Source organism: Hyperolius riggenbachi, chromosome 1 (assembly GCF_040937935.1).
Source record: "Hyperolius riggenbachi isolate aHypRig1 chromosome 1, aHypRig1.pri, whole genome shotgun sequence".
NCBI lineage: Eukaryota > Metazoa > Chordata > Amphibia > Anura > Hyperoliidae > Hyperolius > Hyperolius riggenbachi.
The window spans coordinates 625,490,196-625,512,831 of record NC_090646.1 but is presented as its reverse complement, the minus strand read 5'-3'; the positions used below and the strand labels follow the sequence as shown (position 1 = coordinate 625,512,831).

General features: G+C 44.8%; 1 protein-coding gene across 2 annotated transcripts; it reads left to right on the top strand.

Annotated features, from left to right (window-relative positions):
* The first annotated feature begins 2,811 nt into the window (after window positions 1–2,811).
* Window positions 2,812–13,589, top strand: CCL28 (C-C motif chemokine ligand 28). 2 transcript variants are annotated; one of them, XM_068271818.1, is made up of 3 exons: window positions 2,812–2,947; window positions 7,732–7,858; window positions 11,805–13,589. In XM_068271818.1, the coding sequence occupies exons 1-3, from the start codon at window positions 2,881–2,883 to the stop codon at window positions 11,989–11,991; spliced, it is 381 nt and encodes a 126-aa protein (XP_068127919.1). In that variant the 5' UTR covers window positions 2,812–2,880; the 3' UTR covers window positions 11,992–13,589. The 2 variants fall into 2 exon arrangements, with proteins under 2 accessions (XP_068127919.1, XP_068127918.1); XM_068271817.1 differs by having other exon boundaries at window positions 2,813–2,947; window positions 7,729–7,858.
* The last annotated feature ends 9,047 nt before the right edge of the window (window positions 13,590–22,636 follow it).

The window sequence follows — 22,636 nt, the reverse complement described above, 5'->3', positions numbered from 1 at the left end:
GTGGACATCCCTGCCCTATCCCAACTCAGGTATACTACTGGAGATGTGGACATCCCTGCCCTATCCCAACTCAGGTCTACTACTGGAGATGTGGACATCCCTGCCCTAATCCAACTCAGGTCTACTACTGGAGATGTGGACATCCCGACCCTATCATAACTCAGGTCTACTACTGGAGATGTGGACATCCCTGCCCTATCCCAACTCAGGTCTACTACTGGAGATGTGGACATCCCGGCCCTATCATAACTCAGGTCTACTACTGGAGATGTGGGCATCTCTGCCCTATCCCAACTCAGGTCAACTACTGGAGATGTGGACATCCCGGCCCTATCCCAACTCAGGAATGCTACTGGAGATATAGACATCGTTGCCCTATTTCAACTCAGGAGTGCAACTGGAGATATGGACATCCCTGCCCTATCCCACCTCAGAGGTGCTACTGGAAATGTGGACATCCCTGCCCTATCCCACCTCAGGTCTACTACTTGAGATATGGACATCCTGGCCCTATCCCAACTCAGGTCTACTACTGGAGATGTGGACATCTCTGCCCTATCCCAACTCAGAGGTGCTACTGGAAATGTGGACATCGTTGCCCTATCCCAACTCAGGTCTACTACTCAAGATGTGGACATCCCTGCCCTATCCCAACTCAGGTATACTACTGGAGATGTGGACATCCCTGCCCTATCCCAACTCAGGTCTACTACTGGAGATGTGGACATCCCTGCCCTAATCCAACTCAGGTCTACTACTGGAGATGTGGACATCCCGACCCTATCATAACTCAGGTCTACTACTGGAGATGTGGACATCCCTGCCCTATCCCAACTCAGGTCTACTACTGGAGATGTGGACATCCCGGCCCTATCATAACTCAGGTCTACTACTGGAGATGTGGGCATCTCTGCCCTATCCCAACTCAGGTCAACTACTGGAGATGTGGACATCCCGGCCCTATCCCAACTCAGGAATGCTACTGGAGATATAGACATCGTTGCCCTATTTCAACTCAGGAGTGCAACTGGAGATATGGACATCCCTGCCCTATCCCACCTCAGAGGTGCTACTGGAAATGTGGACATCCCTGCCCTATCCCACCTCAGGTCTACTACTTGAGATATGGACATCCTGGCCCTATCCCAACTCAGGTCTACTACTGGAGATGTGGACATCTCTGCCCTATCCCAACTCAGAGGTGCTACTGGAAATGTGGACATCGTTGCCCTATCCCAACTCAGGTCTACTACTGGAGATGTGGACATCCCTGCCCTATCCCAACTCAGGTCTACTACTGGAGATGTGGACATCCCAGCCCTATCCCAACTAAGGAATGCTACTGGAGATATGGACATCGTTGCCCTATTCCAACTCAGGAGTGCAACTGGAGATATGGACATCCCTGCCCTATTCCACCTCAGAGGTGCTACTGGAAATGTGGACATTGTTGCCCTATCCTAACTCAGGTCTACTACTGGAGATGTGGACATCCCTGCCCTATCCCAACTCAGGTCAACTACTGGAGATGTGGACATCCCTATCCCAACTCAGGAATGCTACTGGAGATATAGACATCGTTGCCCTATTCCAACTCAGGAGTGCAACTGGAGATATGGACATCCCTGCCCTATCCCACCTCAGAGGTGCTACTGGAAATGTGGACATCCCTGCCCTATCCCACCTCAGGTCTACTACTTGAGATATGGACATCCTGGCCCTATCCCAACTCAGGTCTACTACTGGAGATGTGGACATCTCTGCCCTATCCCAACTCAGAGGTGCTACTGGAAATGTGGACATCGTTGCCCTATCCCAACTCAGGTCTACTACTGGAGATGTGGACATCCCTGCCCTATCCCAACTCAGGTCTACTACTGGAGATGTGGACATCCCTGCCCTATCCCAACTCAGGTCTACTACTGGAGATGTGGACATCCCAGCCCTATCCCAACTAAGGAATGCTACTGGAGATATGGACATCGTTGCCCTATTCCAACTCAGGAGTGCAACTGGAGATATGGACATTCCTGCCCTATTCCACCTCAGAGGTGCTACTGGAAATGTGGACATCCCTGCCCTATCCCACCTCAGAGGTGCTACTGGAGATGTGGACATCCCTGCCCTATCCCAACTTAAGGATGCTACTGGAGATGTGGACATCCCTCCCCTAACCCAACTAAAGAGTGCTACTGGAGATGTGGACATCCCTCCCCTAACCCAACTAAAGAGTGGTACTGGAGAGTGGAGAGTTGGATATCTCAGCCCTATCCCAACTCAGGAGTGCTACTGGAGATGGACATCCCTGCCCTATATCAACTCAAGAGTGTTAAGAAACACTTACTGGAAGTGCCCACTACATCAACTCTGAAGTGGCACTACAGTGGGTGTGAAGATCCTGATCGCCGCATCTAAGACGGCCCATGTAAGATGGGTCTCCAGGCTGGGAAGGGCTCCAAGGGGAGGCAAGGAAGGGTCTGTGAACATTAATGGGGCCCATCAAAACTTTTGCTGGGGGGTCCCATGATTTGTACTTATGCCCCTGGTTGGGGTGAGAGGATTTTCGCCTTGGATTGGATATGGGTGGAACACAACAACCACTGTTCACCACTTCATATGTGAAATGGTTTTTGTTTTATTTCTAATTTATTTTTTACAGGGAGAGGAAAACCAACAAAAAAGTTTACAAAATGTATTTATAGTAATTATAGTTTTGGCAGTTACTGAAGATCATGTGACTTGCAATAAACTGCATGACAGCCAGACAAGAATAAGGCTGTGTTTGTTGCTACAGATGAAGGTGTGATCTAGGCAGGGCTTTACCTATCTGTGTCTATATAATACCTGCAGGGAGGAATAGCAGTGCATATCACATGCTGGATGGATGTCACAATGACTGTGCTGAGGCTGGCGGCTCTGTTCCTGTGTGCGCTCTACATCACTGAAGGTAGGCTGTGCCTCTTACTGCTGCAGCTTAACACAGGTTTATTTCTAGGACTCTTTATAGCTGGAGTACAGTGGAGAAAGCTGGAAAGCATAAGGGACCCTGAAAACTTGGACCGGATGTTTCAGAAATGCTCTGCTGTTACGTACCAAGTGATTAAGAATCTCACGTACCTCAGATTGCTGAAATGTTAAGAGGTCCTTTCCACTAGGAAACACGATTGCAATTGTGCTGCACTATGATCACGATTCTTTCCAGTTTCCACTGCTGCAATTTCGTTGGGCTTACAGCGCAGTTTTGTGTTTGTGATTTGCATAAACCGTGGAAAATCGTTTAACGCTGCAAGTGTTATAAGATTTTCCTGCGCTCCTATACAAAGTGGAGGAGTTCAAATACACACAAAACGTGGCAGGATGAAAATTGGTTTTGGAGAAAAATCACGCCACAAATGGGTCGCACTAGTAATAAAAATGAGGTTTCCATTAGTTTTTGTTTTTTTTACCTAGCATTTTGCGATTCGCTTGTGATCAGGGTCGGTAGTGGAAAAGGGCTCTAAGCTGCGTACACTCTTTAGACTATAGTTGTTTGAAAGGGCTCCAAAACAATCTTGCGCAAAACTTTAACAGTTGATCATTAAAGCTTACCACCAATGACAGACATCGGTAGTAAATGCCGATCTGTCTTACCGGATCGGATTTGAGCGACGATTGAGTGTATATGGATATCGTTAGATAACGGTCAGTACGCACACGAGCATAATCCATCACTTAACAAACTCTGATGTCACCTCTGTATGCGCGTGCAATATTCAAACTGATGGTCCACTTTACCATTCTGCTAGTGATCTGCAGTGCAGCTAGGTAAATCAGGCCCTTAGTGTTGTGAGTACCGTAGTTACTTGGCATAATACAAGAGTCCAAAATAGTTCAGATTTCCTTTCTGTGCCAATGATTTACACTGCTTCAGCAAAATACCAAGAATTTTTAACCCTACTCTCTACACCCTTCTTCATCTAACATTATTGTAATATTCTAGTGGACAATAGTCCGTCATAGTTCACATGTGCAGCTGCTAGGCGTTGAGTTTACTGCCACTTTACAGCCTGCCATCTGTCTAATGTAAGAGACGAGTATTCAGCAGGTTGCTGATGTGCTCTGGGGTCTGGGCCTTAGTGCAGCTCTTAAACAGCACCAAATAAACTCTTCAAAATCTAGCCAACACTTCTTTAACTTTATGATTCCTAATCCTACCTACTGGGCAGCTGCTCACCAAAACCCCCTGTGAATGCCCACTTTATTTTGCATTTCAAGCTCCTTTTACAGTTGAGTTACCCTGTTTTACCACAGGGTAATGCAACGACAATGCAAGGCAATGGGGCTGGAAGTGCCCTATCGGTCGCAAAGCAGCAAGGTCAACAGCGCCTTACCGCAAATGGGCGATGCAGAAAATGTAAATGTGTTGTCGGCGATGCGGCAACGTAATTCCTGTCCAGCATGGAGTATGTCACACAGCAAAGTGGGGAGGGGTGTGCAGGGGGGGATGAGGTAGCACCGCTATGCATATGACGCTATCAGCGCACTCTGACGCAGGGTCATATGAGTTACTTTTTTTGCAGTACAGAATTTACATAGAAAGAGGGACAAAGTCCTGAAAGAGGGACACATGAGGAGGAATGAGGGACAGAGGGACAGGGCTCCCAAAGTGGGACTGTCCCTCCAAAAGAGGGACACTTGAGAGCTATGGACTGGTAATATGGTGAATGCTATAGACTGCTATAGACTGCTATGTAATTAGCGGCTATAACGGTGACCGGTGAGTCATTTGGGCAACAGAGTATAGGCAAACTCCTGACATTGGCAGAGTGTTGTCGGAGTGAAAATAGGCAAGCACCAGGGGGTCATGTAGGCGCAAGGATATCGTATAGGTGGCGGGGGATGGTAATTAGCATTAAGGTGGTCTGTTTAACTTTATAGCTGAGCAACGGGAGGGGAAGCAGTTATAATTTAGGCACTTGGGTATCGGTCCTGGGGATGCGCCGATGGCTGCAGGTCTGTCTAGCCTTGCGGTCCGGTGAAGAGCCGCTGCATGCCGATCCTGGATGTCACCTGTGGCCTAACAGTTGAAAGTGTGTAACAAATACGCCTAGAAAAATGTTAAAAAAACTCACTAGCTTCACTTTGCAGTTATAAAAAGGCAGACAATATGTAGCTTCCAGGTTAACCACTTCCCTACCACAGAAATAATCCCTACCACAGGTTATTTCCCCTTAAAAACCACAGCATTTATCATATTACGCTCCTCCCATTCATTCACTAATAACTTTATTGCTACTGCATATACTTGTGTATAAGCCGACCCTCATATAAGCCGAGGTACCCACTTTTCACTTAAAAACTAGGAAAAAATGATTGACTTTCATATTTCTCCCTCCGGGGATGCTGTGCAATGGATGCCAGCCCTGTCGCAACATCCTTCCCTGCATGTTGGTTCAGATGGCCGGGAGCACATCTGATGGTGGAAGTTCAGCGGGTGTATAGTACGCTAGCGTTGACGTCAGTGCCCTCTTTAGCCATGTGTCATTTCTAGTGTCGCCGCTTGATGGCATTCTAGAGATGACAGCTAAAAACTGTGGTGGGTGGGGGAGGGGCAGATGACAAATCTTTCAAGAGGGTCTGACACAATTTAGTTATGCCCCTGATGGTGCACATTAACCACTTCTCATCCAGACCTTGTTTTCCCCTTATTGACCAGAGCAGTTTTGATGCTTTAGCGGTGTCCCATTTTAATCAGCAATAACTTCATCTGTACTCGTGCCACTTAAATGATCTATATATCGTTTTTTTCAAGACAAACTAAGCTTTCATTGGGGGGTATTTGGTACGAAGTAAAATGTTCCTTTCTATGCATTTTAATGGGACAAAGTGGGAACATTTTTAAAAAATGCATTATTTCTAAATTTTGACCAATTTCTATTTGGAAATAAAAAGTGCAATTGACATAAAAACTGTGCCGCCAGTTAAAGTTGCCCCAGTATAGATATCCAGACGTGTCCCCAGTATCACCACCTCCCCCAGTGTAGCCAGATGTGTCACCAATATCAGCCCCCCTAGCATAGCCACATATGTCCCCTGCGTTTGCCAGCCCCAGAATAGATTGACAGACGCACCCCCAGGAATAGTGCCCCTCTTTATAGCCATATGTGTCCCCGGATCAGGATTACCCCCATTATGGCCAGATGTACCCCCAGGATTAGTACTGGTCCCCCATTATAGCCAAATGTGCCCCTAGTATATGATTATTGCCCCCCCAGGTGCACAGATGCACCAAATTAGTAAATCCCCCCTCCCCTTAGTCAATTAGATGCCCCCCAGCAAACATGAACCCCCCTTTTACATATCCTTCCCCCACCCCCCCAGGATCGATAGTCAGATGCCCCCCCCCCCATAAGGGCAGCCCCCTCCGTGCAGAAATCGTAAAAAAAATCCACCAGCAAGCAGCCACACTCACCTCACCTCGTTCCTGCGACTATCCTAAAGCCCGATCCTCTGTTCTCCGCTCTGCAGTCAGAAGCATATCCTGGCTTGATGACATCATCAAGCCGGGACCCGGGTTTCCGGCAATATGCGGCTGACTGCAGAGCGGGGATCGGAGGCTCGGGCTTAAGGATAGTCGCAGGAACGAGGTCGAGGTAAGGTGAGTGAGGCTGCTTGCTGGTTGATTTTTTTTACTATTTGTGCACCGAGGGGGACAGATGAAGGATCGCTGCAGTTCACTACTGCAGCAATCGTTCATGGGAGGGGGTGGACTAATTGGCCAAAAGGGAACATGTTCCCTTCCACCAATTAGTATTGCAGCTGACAGTGCCGGAGGGTGCGATCTGAAGCGCACCCAAACGTGCACAGCAGGGCTGCAAGGAGGTCAGTATATCTACGTGGCTGTGGCTCGGAGGGTGCCACAGCTGACCTAGATATACTGTAGTGGTGGGGAAAGTGGTTAATCTCCCTAGTGGTATGATTACTTCCGGATTTAGGGTCTGAAAGGGGTGCAATTTTTTCACACTTTTAAAACCTAAAACCAGAAAAAAAATAATGCCACTAGAGAGATCTGCAGCAGCTCAGCACATTACTCACCTGCCCTGCATCCCTCCATCCACGAGGTGGTGCTCTACCCCTATAATGAGATAGTCGATTGTCCCAGAGGACCGAAAGAAGAATGGCTGCCAGAGTCTGGATCCCGTGGGAGGTGAGTTACACTCGCTGCTCATAGGCTGTGCATATACCTCCTGGCTGGTACCCCGACCCAGCCTCGCGGCTACCGGTTACCGCTTTGAATTTATGGCCTGTGCCTGACTCTGGGTTACCACAAGGTTAAACGATGGTTGCAAACATTTTAGCATTTGATAAGGTGAAAGTTCTCATACATTACTAGACAGCAATGTACGATCCACTGTAGCCATCCACATTGTTCACAGTACTCCATTGGTGACTGTTGCAAATAACATGCTAACGTGCTATCTGGGACATGTCCGACTTCCATCCAGAGTTTTCAGAAGTTGTGCAGGATGGGGCTTAGCATTCTGTCACTGCCATGGACACAACAGACATGGTGATGATGTTGTGAACTCCTCCCATCTATTATGTCACTCCCTGTGTACCGCCACCCTAATCCTGTGCAGAATGGCTGCATCCAATACGACATGCACATGAAGGATATGTAAAGCATCAGACTGCTGTATTGTGATTCATTTCATTCTGTTATTTCATAACTTGTTTGCTTTTATTCAGCAGCTTTCTCTGGTTCCAGCTCCACGTGTTGCACTCAGCTGGGCAAGAAGGTTTCAAAGAAGGTTTTACAGAAAGTAATCGATATCAAGAAGCAGAAGAAAGATGGTGTTTGTCATTTACAGGCTTTTGTGTAAGTAAAACAATCATGTTGTTAAGACGGTTTACTTGCTGACTGTAGAACACACCAGGGGAAAACCCAGGATTTTCAAAAGGGGGATACCTAAAAGGTCTCTCTCAGCCATGCACAATATACCGTGTTTCCCCGAAAATAAGACACTGTCTTAATTTTTCTATAAAAAATGTGCTAGGTTTAATTTTCGGGGGGTAGTGAGATCCCCCTTGTGTATAGCCATACCCTACTAAAGTATAGCCAAATTCCCCCCCCCCCACCCTTGTGTATAGCCAGATCCCCCTCACGCATAGCCAGTCTTACCCCGCATTACCTCCTGCCGACACCCTCCTCCAGAAACACAGATCCCAGTACTGCGCAGCTCCTCTGCCCAGCGGCATAATTCAAACCGCAGATTAGCGGTGACCTGTAATGAAGGCAGCTAGAGTATCAGTATAGCAGCGCCGTATCACCGTAACAGCGCCTCCTTATACTTCCTATGATGCGCCTATGTCACTTCCTGTATACGGAGGCGCTGTTACAATGATACAGCGCTGTTATACTGATACTAGTCTAGCTGCCTTCATTACAAGTCTCCGCTAATCTGCGGTTTGAATGATGCCCCCTGGCAGAGGAGGAGCTGTGGCTTACTGGGATCGATGTTTCTGGAGGAGGGGAACGGCAGCAGGGGTCTCACTAGGTCTTATTTTAGGGGAGGGCTTATATTTCGAGCAAGCTCAAAATATATGCTAGGGCCTACTTTCAGGAGATGTCATACTTTTGGGGAAACACAGTAGTAGGACTTTAGAGTCATATGTCTACAGAAATACTAAAAATTCAAAGGGGTTTGCAAACATTATAGCAGCACTGTAAAAGATAGTATTTGACATTCACAAATCTGGATCTAAAGCAATAATCGTTTTGTAAGTAATTTTCAATTTAAAGAACTATCGTTTATGCGACGGTAACGCAGCCTTAATTTTAATTTTAATGTCGCATTACAACACCCCATCCTACTGTGAACCCAGCCTAAAGGTCACTAAGGCAAAATTTAACAGATACCATGCAACCAAATGAAGTAATGTGGATTTGAGTTTGCTTTTGCAGTTCTTTGCATTGCTTTGTAGTTGCTTTAGTGCGGGGTGACTTGTTGTGTTCTTTTTGAATTGCTTTGTTTCCCATTTATCAAAGCTCAGCAAAATGCATGTTAATGCAGCAGAACACATGAGTCTAATGAACAACTTAAAACTGTGCTTGCATTCTTCAGCTTTCACTGGTCCTTCACACATGTCCCTACAGTAGCATAAAATGGAACCTTTAATAGTTGCTGCTTTTTCAAAGGGAATCTGAGGTGAAAATAAACTTATGAGATAATGAATTGCATTTGTAGTACAGCTAAGAAATAGAACATTAGTAGCAAAATAAAAAAAGTTTCATGTTGTTCCCAGTACAGCAAGAGTTAAAGGGGAACTGAAGAGAGAGGTATATGGAGGCTGCCATGTTTATTTCCTTTTAAGCAATACCAGTTGCCTGGCAGCCCTGCTGATCCTCTGCCTCTAATACTATTAGCCACAGCCCATGAACAAGCATGCAGCAGATCAGGTGTTTCAGACTTTAAAGTCAGATCTGACAAGACTAGCTGCATGCTTGTTTCTGGTGTTATTCAGATACTACTGCAGAGAAATAGACCAGCAGGGTTGCCAGGCAACTGGTATTGATTAAAAGGAAATAAATATGGCAGCCTCCATATACCTCTTACTTCAGTTCCCCTTTAAGGAAAACCTGTATGAAGAAAAATGTCCCCTGGGGAGTACTTACCTTGGGAGGAGGAAGCCTCTGGATCCTAACGAGGTGCCCTCTGGTGTCCGGTCAATCTCCTGCTGCAGCCCCCTGAAGTGCGGCGATGTAAATATTTACCTTCCGCGATCCTGCGCAGGGGCACTAGCCGCTCTTCCATCGGGTTAAGGCCGAAATAGCCGAACCCGATCGATCCGCTCTACTGCGCAGGTCCGAGTCCTTTTGCGCCTGCGCAGTAGAGTGGATAAGATCGGGCTTGGCTATTTCCGCCTAGCCCGAACGAAGAACCGCTACTGCGCCTGGTAAATAAAACAAGGCTTGTCGGGGGAGGATTGTGGAGGGATTTGAAGGAGCCAGCGCTGGACTGCCTGAAGCTACATGGATAGGGGAAGCCTCATTGGGACCCCGAGGCTTCCCCCTCCCGTGGTAAGTATCCCCCAGGGGACTTTTTTTTTTTTATAATACAGAGTCTCTTTAAGAAACTTCACTTGTTATCTTTACAAAAGAACTTCTCTGAGCTCTCCAACCCAACTTGGGTGGGCTACAGTGCTGTTTTCTGAAGCACTTATACATCAAAGAAACAATGAGATCCAGCTTCAGATAAGGTTTTATTGCAGGAAAGTTCAAAGGGTAATTAGCTCTGCTCTGTTTCATAATTTAAAATACAGAGGGTGGATTGTAAATTGCATATATGACAGAATGAAGCAATGTAAAAAACAAACAAACTATATAACTGAAAATAAAAATATGATACTCTTTTCTTTGCTTCTGTAGTATCTGTACTGTACTACACAAACAATTCATTATATCATAAGTTGTTTTTTTCGGTTCAGTGTCACTTTAAGTAAATAGTTAACATTTTACACAGCATTTTTAAAGTATTAAAGTTGCATAAAAGATTAAAATGAAAAGTACAGGAATGAGGAAATGTGGTGTAAAAAGGTCCTCAGGCCTGGCTAAGTGGGACAGCAGGCCTAACAGGTTATATAGATTGAATGGTTATCATGTTTGAGAGACATGGGAGTAGAATCGTCATCGTGTTTGAGAGACATGGGAGTAGAAGACATCTTCTATAGCTTAGGTTGGGTACATTGTTGAATCTAAGCCAAGAACATGCTAAAAAGACTTGCATGTGAGAAAAATTGAAATTCTGCCTTTTTAAAAAAATCTTCTTCTACCGGGCGCCTGCAGCCGCCCTGTGCCCGCGCAGGGACAAACCAATCCTCCGGTTCCCCGCACCGACTCAGTTTAATCTTAGGCGACTGAGTCAGTTGATGGCCACTGCGCCTGTGCGACCTCGATCATTCTCCCGTTGGCTGGAGCGTCCTGCGCATGCACAGTATGAGAAAATCTGGTACTGCGCATGCGCAGGACACTTTCAGCATCAGGAGCGTGATCATGGACATGTGCTCCGCAGTGGGGACTGACTGAATCGGTGCGGGGGGACCGGAGGATCGGTTTGCCCCGGTGCGAGCACAGGGTGGCTGCAGGGAGCTAGTAGAAGCCCCAGGTAAGTTAAATTCTTTTTTTTTTTTTTTCACTTTAGATTCACTTTAAGCTCCGTACACATTCTAGGTGAAACTTAGCTGAAGCAGCTGATAACAACCGCCGCTGCTGAGAATCCAGCTTGTTCCCCAGCCCCTATGAGCCGCTCAGCCAGCGATCCACCTGGCGGATCGCTTCAGCCAAGCTATGGCCAAGAGCATTGTTCTCCCCACGCCCTCCCACAGCCTCAGCCCTGCAATGTCTCCTGAGGGATCAGGCGCTGATCCCCACCGGGCAACATGCATGGCCGGATTTCAGGCTTTCAGTGGGAGTTACTGCTAGGCGTAGGTAGTGGGAGTTAGTGTTAGGTGTAGGTGGGGGTTAGTGTTACGTGTAAGTAGTGGGAGTTAGTGTCAGGCGTGTGTGTGTTTGTGGGGAGGGGGTTATTGTTAGAGGATGGGGGTGTTAGCATTATAAGACAATATCAATAGCGGCATGCAAATTACTAACTCTAAGCCAGTATTAGAATCCCAACATTCAGATAAGGGTAATATTTGGCGCCTCAAATTACCACGCACCTCTTTTATATAGACGCATGCAGAGACCCTTGCTCCTCAGTAGAAGAAAGTCCACAAACCTGACATAGGTCAAGTGAGCCTGACCGTTTCTTCTATTTTCTGTGCAGGTTGTACACAAGAGAGCGGACATTATGTGTAAGCACTAGAAACAAGCAGGTCAAGAAGAAATGGATTGAAATGCAGGACAAAGAGGCCAGTACCAGAAAACCACAAAGGAGAAATGGTCCCGGGAAAAGGAAAAATAACCGAGCTAAAAACAGAAGAAAAACAAAAAAGAATAAGAAAAAGAACTAATGTATTTGCCTTGATGCTCTTTACCCAGGAAATGTAGCCCTTTGCTGAAGACTTGTGCAAAATGTTAGACTTATAGCTTTATATGCTCCAGAGAAGAGAGGATGCTGCAGAAACAAGTCATCACCATCCACATTCTCCTTCTACTCATTCTTTCTCAGAGGTGAATCATCCACAAGGCATCTTAGGCACATGCCTGGGGCTTGGTGGGTACCCAGGGAGCTGGCAGCTCTGAACCTCAAGGGAGGGCCAAATCTTCTATCCTGCCTAGGGCTCCATTTATGTTAATCCTTCTCTGTTCTTTTTGAATACATAGGTAGTCCTTGACTTACGAACACCCGCCTAATGAACGACTCGCCGATACTGAAAATGGGAAATGTGATTCTGTGGGAACAAGCAAAAAAAAATATATTTTTTTTTCAAAACGATCTTGCAAGAAAATCAACTAAAAAAAAAAATCAAAGAAAAAAAAATATTTTTTAAAATCTGGTAATATGACATTTTGCTGCAGTACACTGAAGCAGAGCATAATCATCCACCAGGCAACCTAGGCAGGTGCTTGAGGCCAAGTGGGCATCAAGGGGCCCACCTGCCACCTTATCTGACCTCATCGCTTCAGCTTACCAAAAGGACCACAAGGGGGGGCCCAAATCAATCTACCTTGCCTAGGACCCTTTACATCTTATCCATCTCTGCACTGAGGGCACAGGGGGACAGAGGTGACACAGTGGAGGCAGGGCAGAGGTAAGAGGAGGACGCTGAATGCAAAGAAGAAGAGAGGTGACACAGAGGGAGGACACTGGAGGCACAGGAGGGCATAGAGGAGGTACAGGGACAGAGATGTTTCAACTTATGGACAGATTCAGGTTTAGAACAAACCTACAGTCCCTATCTCATTCATTGAATCATTAACAGGAGACTACCTGCAGATAAACACAGCCACCTTATGCTGGGTACACATGTTGCGATTTCCCACTCAATCTGCGGGATCGATCGGGATCGATTCGATTATTTGCATATTAAGTATACAAAATCGACGGCTGTATCAATTGAAACCCGATCGAACATGTCGGAAATAATTGAATCGATCCCGCAGACCGAGCGGGAAATCGCAACGTGTGTACCCAGCATTGGTCTACAGTCTTTGTAGCCTGTCTGCAGGGATAGGCGGAGTTTGAACAAACTTTGTTCAAACTCCGCCTATCCCTGCAGATAGGCTTGGGGAGGTTTTCCAAACTTATCACATGTTGTTCACCATAAAACAGGCATGAAGTGCAACAAAATTACAATTTGTTTTATGTTAGTCCTCATGTAGAAGGAGAAGGGTAACAGAACCGTTATTACACAATTGCCCCTTTTCAAGTTACTTTCTTCCCAAGCTTTCTCCCAATAGATCACTTTTACGCTTGAATACAAAATAATTTGTAAGCACATTAGCAAGTGAATATGTACAGAAAAGTACTGGTAGGTAAAAAGTAGTAATATCAAACAGTATTTTGAGAATTTTCTTGCTTGCAGATATTTTTTTTTAGATGAGATGAAAAGATCTCCTGTAATAACTCTCAGAATCTCCTGTAATAACTCCTGTAATAACTCTCAGATCTCCTGTAATAACTCTCAGAATAAAAGATTATTTTAATAGTGTACAATGTGTGTATTTTATGTGTACAATGTATGAAATGACAAATATTATTAGATCGATTACATCAGACAAACTTAGTTGCAGAACTTAAGAAAATTGATATTTTAGTATATTTAAAGAAGAACTGTAGTGAAAATGACATAATGAATAAATCCGTACGGAAAGTTTGTCAATGAGAGTTATATGCACAGAGAGAGCTACTGGTTGCTTGGTAGTTGGAAAAGCTGTTATTTCCCACAATGCACAAAGATTCTGAGACAGCAAACTGTCAGGACCATGGTCATGACATCACACTGTGGGAGGGGTTTCACCACAATATCAGCCATACAGCCTCCCCTGATGATCTATCTGAGAAAAGGTAAAGATTTCTCATGGGAAAGGGGGTATCAGCTACTGACTGGGATGAAGTTCAATCCTTGGTTACGGTTCCTCTTTAAAGCAGTAGGATTAGCCATACTATGCCAGGGGAAAAAAAAACACATATATAAATAGATAAATACTTGATCTACTCACATAACACATGTATTGTACTGTCCACATTTTGATTTCAGTGAATTTTATATAGTAAATGAAGAGAATTCTGTTCCTGGTGGGGGCCATGTCTTTTGCCCACAGTTTAGGCTAAATCCTGATGTCATTTCTGTCCTTTACTTTTTTTTCTTTTCTCCTCCAATCGCTGAGTCACCTCAGCCTTGCTTGTAAACACAAGTGAGCAGGGGATCGTATTTCAAAAAGCAGCTAAGCAGGGAAATGGAAAAGGAAGAATATATTATAGAGAAAAAGAACCCCCAGCATGGAACTGTTTGGCACTGACTACTAAAGGGCCAGTGCTCCTTAAATATGTGATAAGTCCAAACCATAACAGCAGAAAAAGTTTTGCAAGTTTTGAATGCAGGATTAGCATCCTTATCACTTAATACACTCAAACCAGTTGCTGTTGAAATTTTTATGGGGACAATCCCGCTTTAAGCTAAAATGTTATCAATTATTATTTGTATCATCATTGCAATGTAACATGATTAACCTTCCTGGCGGCATGATTACTTCCACATTTTATTGTCTAAAAGCAGTGCATTTTTCTCACAAGCTTTTAGACCCTAAAAAAATCCTACTGCTCGATAGATCTGCAGCAGCCCTGCACATTACACACCTCCCATGGATCCAGTCCAGTGTTACTGTTTTGAGCTGCGGATTTCCAGCCCGAGCTTGATTCTGGTTACCACCAAGGAGGTTAAACATCAGAGCAGTTTCTAGGCTAAGTTGCACCCAGGGCGAGGGTGTAAAAATTGCACCCCCTTCCCCCCACCCCCGTGGACTCGCTAACCCTTACTCTTTAGGGACAGTCACACAGCCACAGGTCAGATCTGCCTACTTACTAGTGACCAGCTGCTCATCCAGGAGGGAGCAGGGACCAGGAGAACACACAGGCGAAGAGAGCCTGGAGAGCCGACTCCTCCATGGGCTGCTCCACGCGTCACCAACTCCCTAGTGATTATTTCCTTTTGCCTGCGCCCCCCTTTCTTCTACTTGCTGGTCTGCGCCCAGGTCGGTCGCCCTGCCCGCACTGCCCAAGAAATGGCCCTGTTAAACATGTTCGGGATACAACCATATAGAAGCAAGCAATCATTAAGAAAACATTTACTACTGGTTGATAATCTGAGGTAGAGTGCTTAAAGCAATGGAGGAAAGTATAAAAGTTACAGTAGATACTTGCCTCTCTAAACCTCACTAATAAGTAATTACAGCCATAAAAGTTTTCCTAGCAGAATACAACTTCTGAGAGCAGGGAGAGATAGCGATTTTTTGCCAGAAAATAATCGTAATGTGGCAATCTTTCACCAGAAAATAATCGTAATGCAGTAATGTTTCACTAGAAAATAATCATAACGCAGCAATCTTTCACCAGAAAATAATCGTAATGTGGCAATCTTTCACCATAAATAATTGTAATGCAGTAATTTATCACTAGAAAATAATCCTTATGTGGCAATGTTTCACTTGAAAATATTTCGTAATGTGGGCAGCCTTTCACCAGAAAATAACTGTAATGTGGACAGGGTTTCACCAGAAAATAATCATAATGAGGCAATCTTTCACCAGGAAATAATCGTAATGTGGCAATCTTTCACTAGGAAAAAATCGTAATGAGGCAATGTTTCACCAGGAAATAATCGTAATTTGGCCAGCGTTTCACCAGAAAATAATCATAATGAGGCAATCTTTCACCAGAAAATAATCATAATGAGGCAATCTTTCACCAGAAAATAATCGTAATGCAGCAATGTTTCACTAGAAAATAATCGTAATGAGGCAATTTTTCACCAGGAAATAATCGTAATTTGGCCAGCGTTTCAGCAGAAAATAACCGTAATGTGGGCAGTGTTTCACTAGAAAATAATCGTAATTTGTACATCGTTTCACCAGAAAATAATCGTAATGTGGCAATCTTTCACCGGGAAATAATCGTAATGTGGCAATCTTTCACCAGGAAATAATGGTAACGTGGCAATCTTTCACCTGGAAATAATCGTAATGCAGCAATGTTTCACTAGAAAATAATCGTAATGGGGCAGTCTTTCACCAGTAAATAATCATAATGCAGCAATGTCTCATCAGAAAATAATCGTAATGCGACAATCTTTCACCAAGAAATAATCGTAATGCGACAATCTTTCACTAGTAGTAAAGTACACTAAAAAGCGAATTACAACCATAAAAGTTTTCCTAGCAGAATACAATTTCTGAGGGCAGGGAGAGATAGAAAAATGTCAATAGTTCATGTATTACAACTCTGGAGCAGTTAATAGGCTGCCATTGAGCAGAGTCAATAAAACAATTAATCTACTTTGTAAATGTTTAAATATAAAATTAAACCATGGGATATCTAATAAAAAGTCATTTTTTAGGAGTAGGAGGATAAAAACAATTGTTTATCTCATCAGTTTATTTTCATCTCGGGTTCACTTTAAGAATACTCATCACTATATTAAGAAGAGGGAAGCTGTGGAACAAGTTTGTCAGGTACTATCTATGTGTGAGATCAGGGGTGCCTCTAGCCATTTTGTCACTCCCAGCGAGAAAATCCTGTGGCGCTAACTGTCCCCCCCTTCCCATTGGTGCCCCCCATGAAAATAATTGTAATGCAGCAATGTTTCACTAGAAAATAATCGTAATGTGGCAATCTTTCACCAGTAAATAATCATAACGCAGCAATGTTTCATCAGAAAATAATCATAATGCGGCAATTTTTCACTAGAAAATAATCGTAATGCAGCAATCTTTCACCAGAATATAATTGTAATGCGGCAATGTTTCACTAGAAAATAATCATAATGAGGCAATGTTTCACCAGTAAATAATCATAACGCAGCAATGTTTCACTAGAAAATAATTGTCTTGCGGGCAGCGTTTCACCAGAAAATCATGCGACATGTAAAAAGAAAAGCATTTACTCACCTGCAGAAGTCTTCTCTCCTGGCACACAGATCCCCCGGCTATGGCTGTAAAAGTCCCGACACAGGTAGAGCAGCGCTACGGGAAAATGGAGCCCGAAGCACTGAACTAGAGACACAAATAGTCTCCAATGCAGGGCTTTGGACGCCATCTTCCCATATCCCTGCTCTGTCTGCTAGAAGACTTCGCAGGCAGAGGTGAGCTGCGGGGAGTGATCTGGCACGGCGTGCTAGTTCACCACCTGGAGGGTTGGCACGGTTACCCCCGCCCGCGGAAGCGCCACCCTGCCCGCACGATGCCCCGGGGGATCGCTTGGTTCGGCTTGGTGGACCAGGCGCCCCTGTGTGGGATAAATTGTTACCTAAACAAAAAGAAGAGGAAGTTAGATAGCAACTGACTATATTTTGATGGCAATTTGAAACATGCTGAATTTTTAGTTTTGTGTACTTTCCAGAACAGTTTGTCTATACATGTTGGAAGTCACTTGGGGGACATCTGAACTATTACAAGGCAACAGTGAATCTGCCAAGTCATTCTGGTGCCAAATGTGTGAAGACCAACCTATACTGTGAAAACCTTTTCTTCTTAAAAACAACAATTGAAATATAGAGATGGGTGTTGCCTCCATTCACAACTTACCTCAGTTTAACTTTTGGGTTACAAAAGCTAATGGACATTTTTGCTAGTACTACAGATAGTGTGGGTGATAAGGATAGTAACACCCAGGGTCAGATTTACCATAAGGCACTGAATGCACGTGCCTACAGGCGCTTGATGAAGGAAAGGCAGCTCACTCCCCTCCTTCCCTATACAGAGTTCTGATGAGAGTGTAAATGAGAGGTTACTCACCCTGCTCTCGGCATTCCACTGACAAGATCTCCGTTCAGGCAGGGGCATCTCTAGCTACTTAATACTGAGGTTCCTCTAGCTACCTAATACTTGGGGGCACCTCTAGTTAATTAATATTGAGGTAAGTAAGGGAGAAGTGACAGCTGGGCTAAGTCTAAGATGCAAGGACATCTGTGCCTATAGACTACTTGGATGTAAATCCAGGCCTGGTGCCACCTCAGAAACCTGCACAGCAATGATGTTCAAGAATGACAGTTAGTTAAATCTAGACCACCTGAAGAAGTGACTAGGCCTAAGTTAAAGGGGAGAAAAGTATGATCAATCTGAAACCCCTTACATGATGCTTTGTGCTGAGTTGACCAATATTGACTTGATGAGCAAACAATCCCGGTAATCAGTGCTGCTTGCAAATTTTTGCATAAGTCCTTTTTTCATCGAAAATACCATTTTAGATTTAGATACATTTTTTTTGAAAATAGGTTGTATTTTTACGTTTTCACATTTTTCATGAAAATGCAAAAAATAAATATTTTACCGCAAAAATTCACAAAGTGCCAAAAACGTGTGAAAACAGTATTTTTAAAAAAAAATTCACAAAAAGTAAGAAAACATGAAAAATAGCAAAACTTATTGTTCGCTCAAAAATCGAATTTAACATAATTTTCGTGAAAATGAATACAAAATAATATTGGCATTTTTACTCATCACTGACAGTAATAGGGGAGTCCTGAAAAGCTCAAAAGTGATACATTTTCATCACACTGACTTGGCTGCTGTACACACAAAAACGGAATAAATCAAATGAGCCATGTAATTATATACAGGCATTACAGGAAACCTGTTAGAAAGGCTATATAAACTAGCTTCTTCCTTGCACATCAATATAAATGCAGGAAAAACAGATGTTAATAAGGCCTCATTGCTCTCTTGGCTATAACACGTCAAGGATACAACAACAATTTTATTCACAGCTCACATTACAGACACAGCATGTAGTAAGACATGTGCTACTAAAACACACAGCACACCCTGTGGTTATAGCTGGTAATGCATTTTACCCAATAAATATATGCATGATGGACTGTTGTTGCTAAATACACATTCAAGCAAAAACACCAACAGAATAGAGAGCATAGCCCACTAGCAGAAACAGAACATACCTCCCAACTTTTTGAGATGAGAAAAAGGGACACTTAAACCACGCCCCTGCCACACCCCTGATCACACCCCTAGTCACGCATACCATAAAGATTTCATAAGAAAAATATGTTGTATAATAGTTCAATACACACTGATCCTTTCTATCCTGGTGCATTTTCTTCCGTATTAACATTTGAAAACAAGATATATCAATTTAAAAGATGGGAATAAAGTTTAGAGGCAATTAAACACATTTTTCAGTAGAGAAATACATATATTTACATAGAAAGAGGGACAAAGTCCTGAAAGAGGGACAAATGAGGAGGAAAGAGGGACAGGGGACAAGGCTCCCAAAGAGGGACTATCCCTCCGAAAGAGGGACAGTTGGGAGCTATGACAGAGTACACTGGTGGTGTGGCATAATCTTTTTGCCAGTGTGCTATAGTTTCCCTTCTATAACAAATGTGGCTATTTTGTCTTTCCAGCCCCCTACCCCTGGACAGATACCTCCATTATGATCTCTACATAACAAGGGTGTCCAGTATGTGTTCTCTATAACTTGTGCCTCCAATGTGAATCCTCCATAAAAAGTGCCACTGTTATTACTCCATAATAACAGCTCAGGGATGTCACATGACAGATACAAAAAACATGAGAAGACAACCATCTTGTGCCTCTGCATTGATTCAGGAAGCATGGCTGGGTCGGTCAATGGGCAGGGAGGAAATGCAGCTATCCCCATAACAGTATCCCACCCACCCACACCCTGCGAAGCCACCGATACCCGTTTATGCCCCAATACAACCCAAACACTAACCACTACTATGCCGCTACTGGATAGTGCAGTGGTTAAGGGCTCTGCCTCTGGCAAAGGTGAGCTGGGTTTGAATTTCAGCTCTTCCTTTTCAGTAAGCCAGCACCTACTCGGGGGGGAAGTAACTACAGGAGAGCAGCCCCAACGCAGGTGGGTCCACAACTGTAAGGGGGGCCCAAATCCTACTTCACTCCATCTGATTAAGGGGTGCATCCTTCACATCAGGAGTTTTTGTGGCTACACTTTTTATGGGTGTAAAGAGTATGATGGCCACTAGTGTTGGGCGAACAGTGTTCGCCACTGTTCGGGTTCTGCAGAACATCACCCTGTTCGGGTGATGTTCGAGTTCGGCCGAACACCTGATGGTGTTCGGCCAAACTGTTCGGCCATATGGCCGAACTAAGAGCGCATGGCCGAACGTTCCCCGAACGTTCGGCTAGCGCTGTGATTGGCCGAACGGGTCACGTGGTTCGGACCCGAACGCGCTCTGATTGGCCGAACGGTCACGTGGTTCGGGTAAATAAATACCCGAACCACGTCATATCTCCGCCATTTGTCTGTGGGTTTAGCTTTGGGTAGGCAGGCAGGGTAGTTCGCTCTCCAGCCACGCTAGCCAGGGTCCCCCCCAGTCATTGTGTGTCGCTGCTGGGAACAGTAGTACACCGCTCGCTCAGCCACACTATATATAGCATTGGTTACTGCCACTGTGTACCTCGCTCAGCCACACTATATATAGCATTGTGTGTACTGCCACTCTGTGTACACGGCTCAGCCAGACTATATAGCATTGTGTGTACTGCCACTGTGTACCTCGCTCAGCCACGCTATATATAGCATTGTGTTTACTGCCACTCTGTGTACACCGCTCAGCCAGACTATATAGCATTGTGTGTACTGCCACTGTGTACCTCGCTCAGCCACGCTATATATAGCATTGTGTTTACTGCCACTCTGTGTACACCGCTCAGCCAGACTATATAGCATTGTGTGTACTGCCACTGTGTACCTCGCTCAGCCACGCTATATATAGCATTGTGTTTACTGCCACTCTGTGTACACCGCTCAGCCAGACTATATAGCATTGTGTGTACTGCCACTGTGTACCTCGCTCAGCCACGCTATATATAGCATTGTGTTTACTGCCACTCTGTGTACACCGCTCAGCCAGACTATATAGCATTGTGTGTACTGCCACTGTGTACCTCGCTCAGCCACGCTATATATAGCATTGTGTTTACTGCCACTCTGTGTACACCGCTCAGCCAGACTATATAGCATTGTGTGTACTGCCACTGTGTACCTCGCTCAGCCACGCTATATATAGCATTGTGTTTACTGCCACTCTGTGTACACCGCTCAGCCAGACTATATAGCATTGTGTGTACTGCCACTGTGTGTACACGGCTCAGCCAGACTATATAGCATTGTGTGTACTGCCACTGTGTACCTCGCTCAGCCACGCTATATATAGCATTGTGTTTACTGCCACTCTGTGTACACCGCTCAGCCAGACTATATAGCATTGTGTGTACTGCCACTGTGTGTACATGGCTCAGCCAGACTATATAGCATTGTGTGTACTGCCACTCTGTGTACACCGCTCAGCCAGACTATATAGCATTGTGTGTACTGCCACTGTGTACCTCGCTCAGCCACGCTATATATAGCATTGTGTTTACTGCCACTCTGTGTACACCGCTCAGCCAGACTATATAGCATTGTGTGTACTGCCACTCTGTGTACACCGCTCAGCCAGACTATATAGCATTGTTTACTGCCACTCTGTGTACAACGCTCAGCCACACTATATAGCATTGTGTGTACTGCCACTGTGTGTACACCGCTCAGCCAGACTATATAGCATTGTGTGTACTGCCACTTTGTGTACACCGCTCAGCCAGACTATATAGCATTGTTTACTGCCACTCTGTGTACACCGCTCAGCCAGACTATATAGCATTGTTTACTGCCACTCTGTGTACACCGCTCAGCCAGACTATATAGCATTGTGTGTACTGCCACTCTGTGTACACGGCTCAGCCAGACTATATAGCATTGTTTACTGCCACTCTGTGTACACCGCTCAGCCAGACTATATAGCATTGTGTGTACTGCCACTGTGTACCTCGCTCAGCCACGCTATATATAGCATTGTGTTTACTGCCACTCTGTGTACACCGCTCAGCCAGACTATATAGCATTGTGTGTACTGCCACTGTGTACCTCGCTCAGCCACGCTATATATAGCATTGTGTTTACTGCCACTCTGTGTACACCGCTCAGCCAGACTATATAGCATTGTGTGTACTGCCACTGTGTGTACACGGCTCAGCCAGACTATATAGCATTGTGTGTACTGCCACTGTGTACCTCGCTCAGCCACGCTATATATAGCATTGTGTTTACTGCCACTCTGTGTACACCGCTCAGCCAGACTATATAGCATTGTGTGTACTGCCACTGTGTGTACATGGCTCAGCCAGACTATATAGCATTGTGTGTACTGCCACTCTGTGTACACCGCTCAGCCAGACTATATAGCATTGTGTGTACTGCCACTGTGTACCTCGCTCAGCCACGCTATATATAGCATTGTGTTTACTGCCACTCTGTGTACACCGCTCAGCCAGACTATATAGCATTGTGTGTACTGCCACTCTGTGTACACCGCTCAGCCAGACTATATAGCATTGTTTACTGCCACTCTGTGTACAACGCTCAGCCACACTATATAGCATTGTGTGTACTGC

Excerpts from the sequence above, each read along its gene's own strand:
- CCL28 (XM_068271817.1), top strand. The coding sequence starts at position 2,881 with ATGGATGTCACAATGACTGTGCTGAGGCTGGCGGCTCTGTTCCTGTGT. Across the intron at positions 2,948-7,728 it reads TGCGCTCTACATCACTGAAG|CAGCTTTCTCTGGTTCCAGC; the intron begins GTAGGCTGTGCC and ends GCTTTTATTCAG. Across the intron at positions 7,859-11,804 it reads TGTCATTTACAGGCTTTTGT|GTTGTACACAAGAGAGCGGA; the intron begins GTAAGTAAAACA and ends TTTTCTGTGCAG.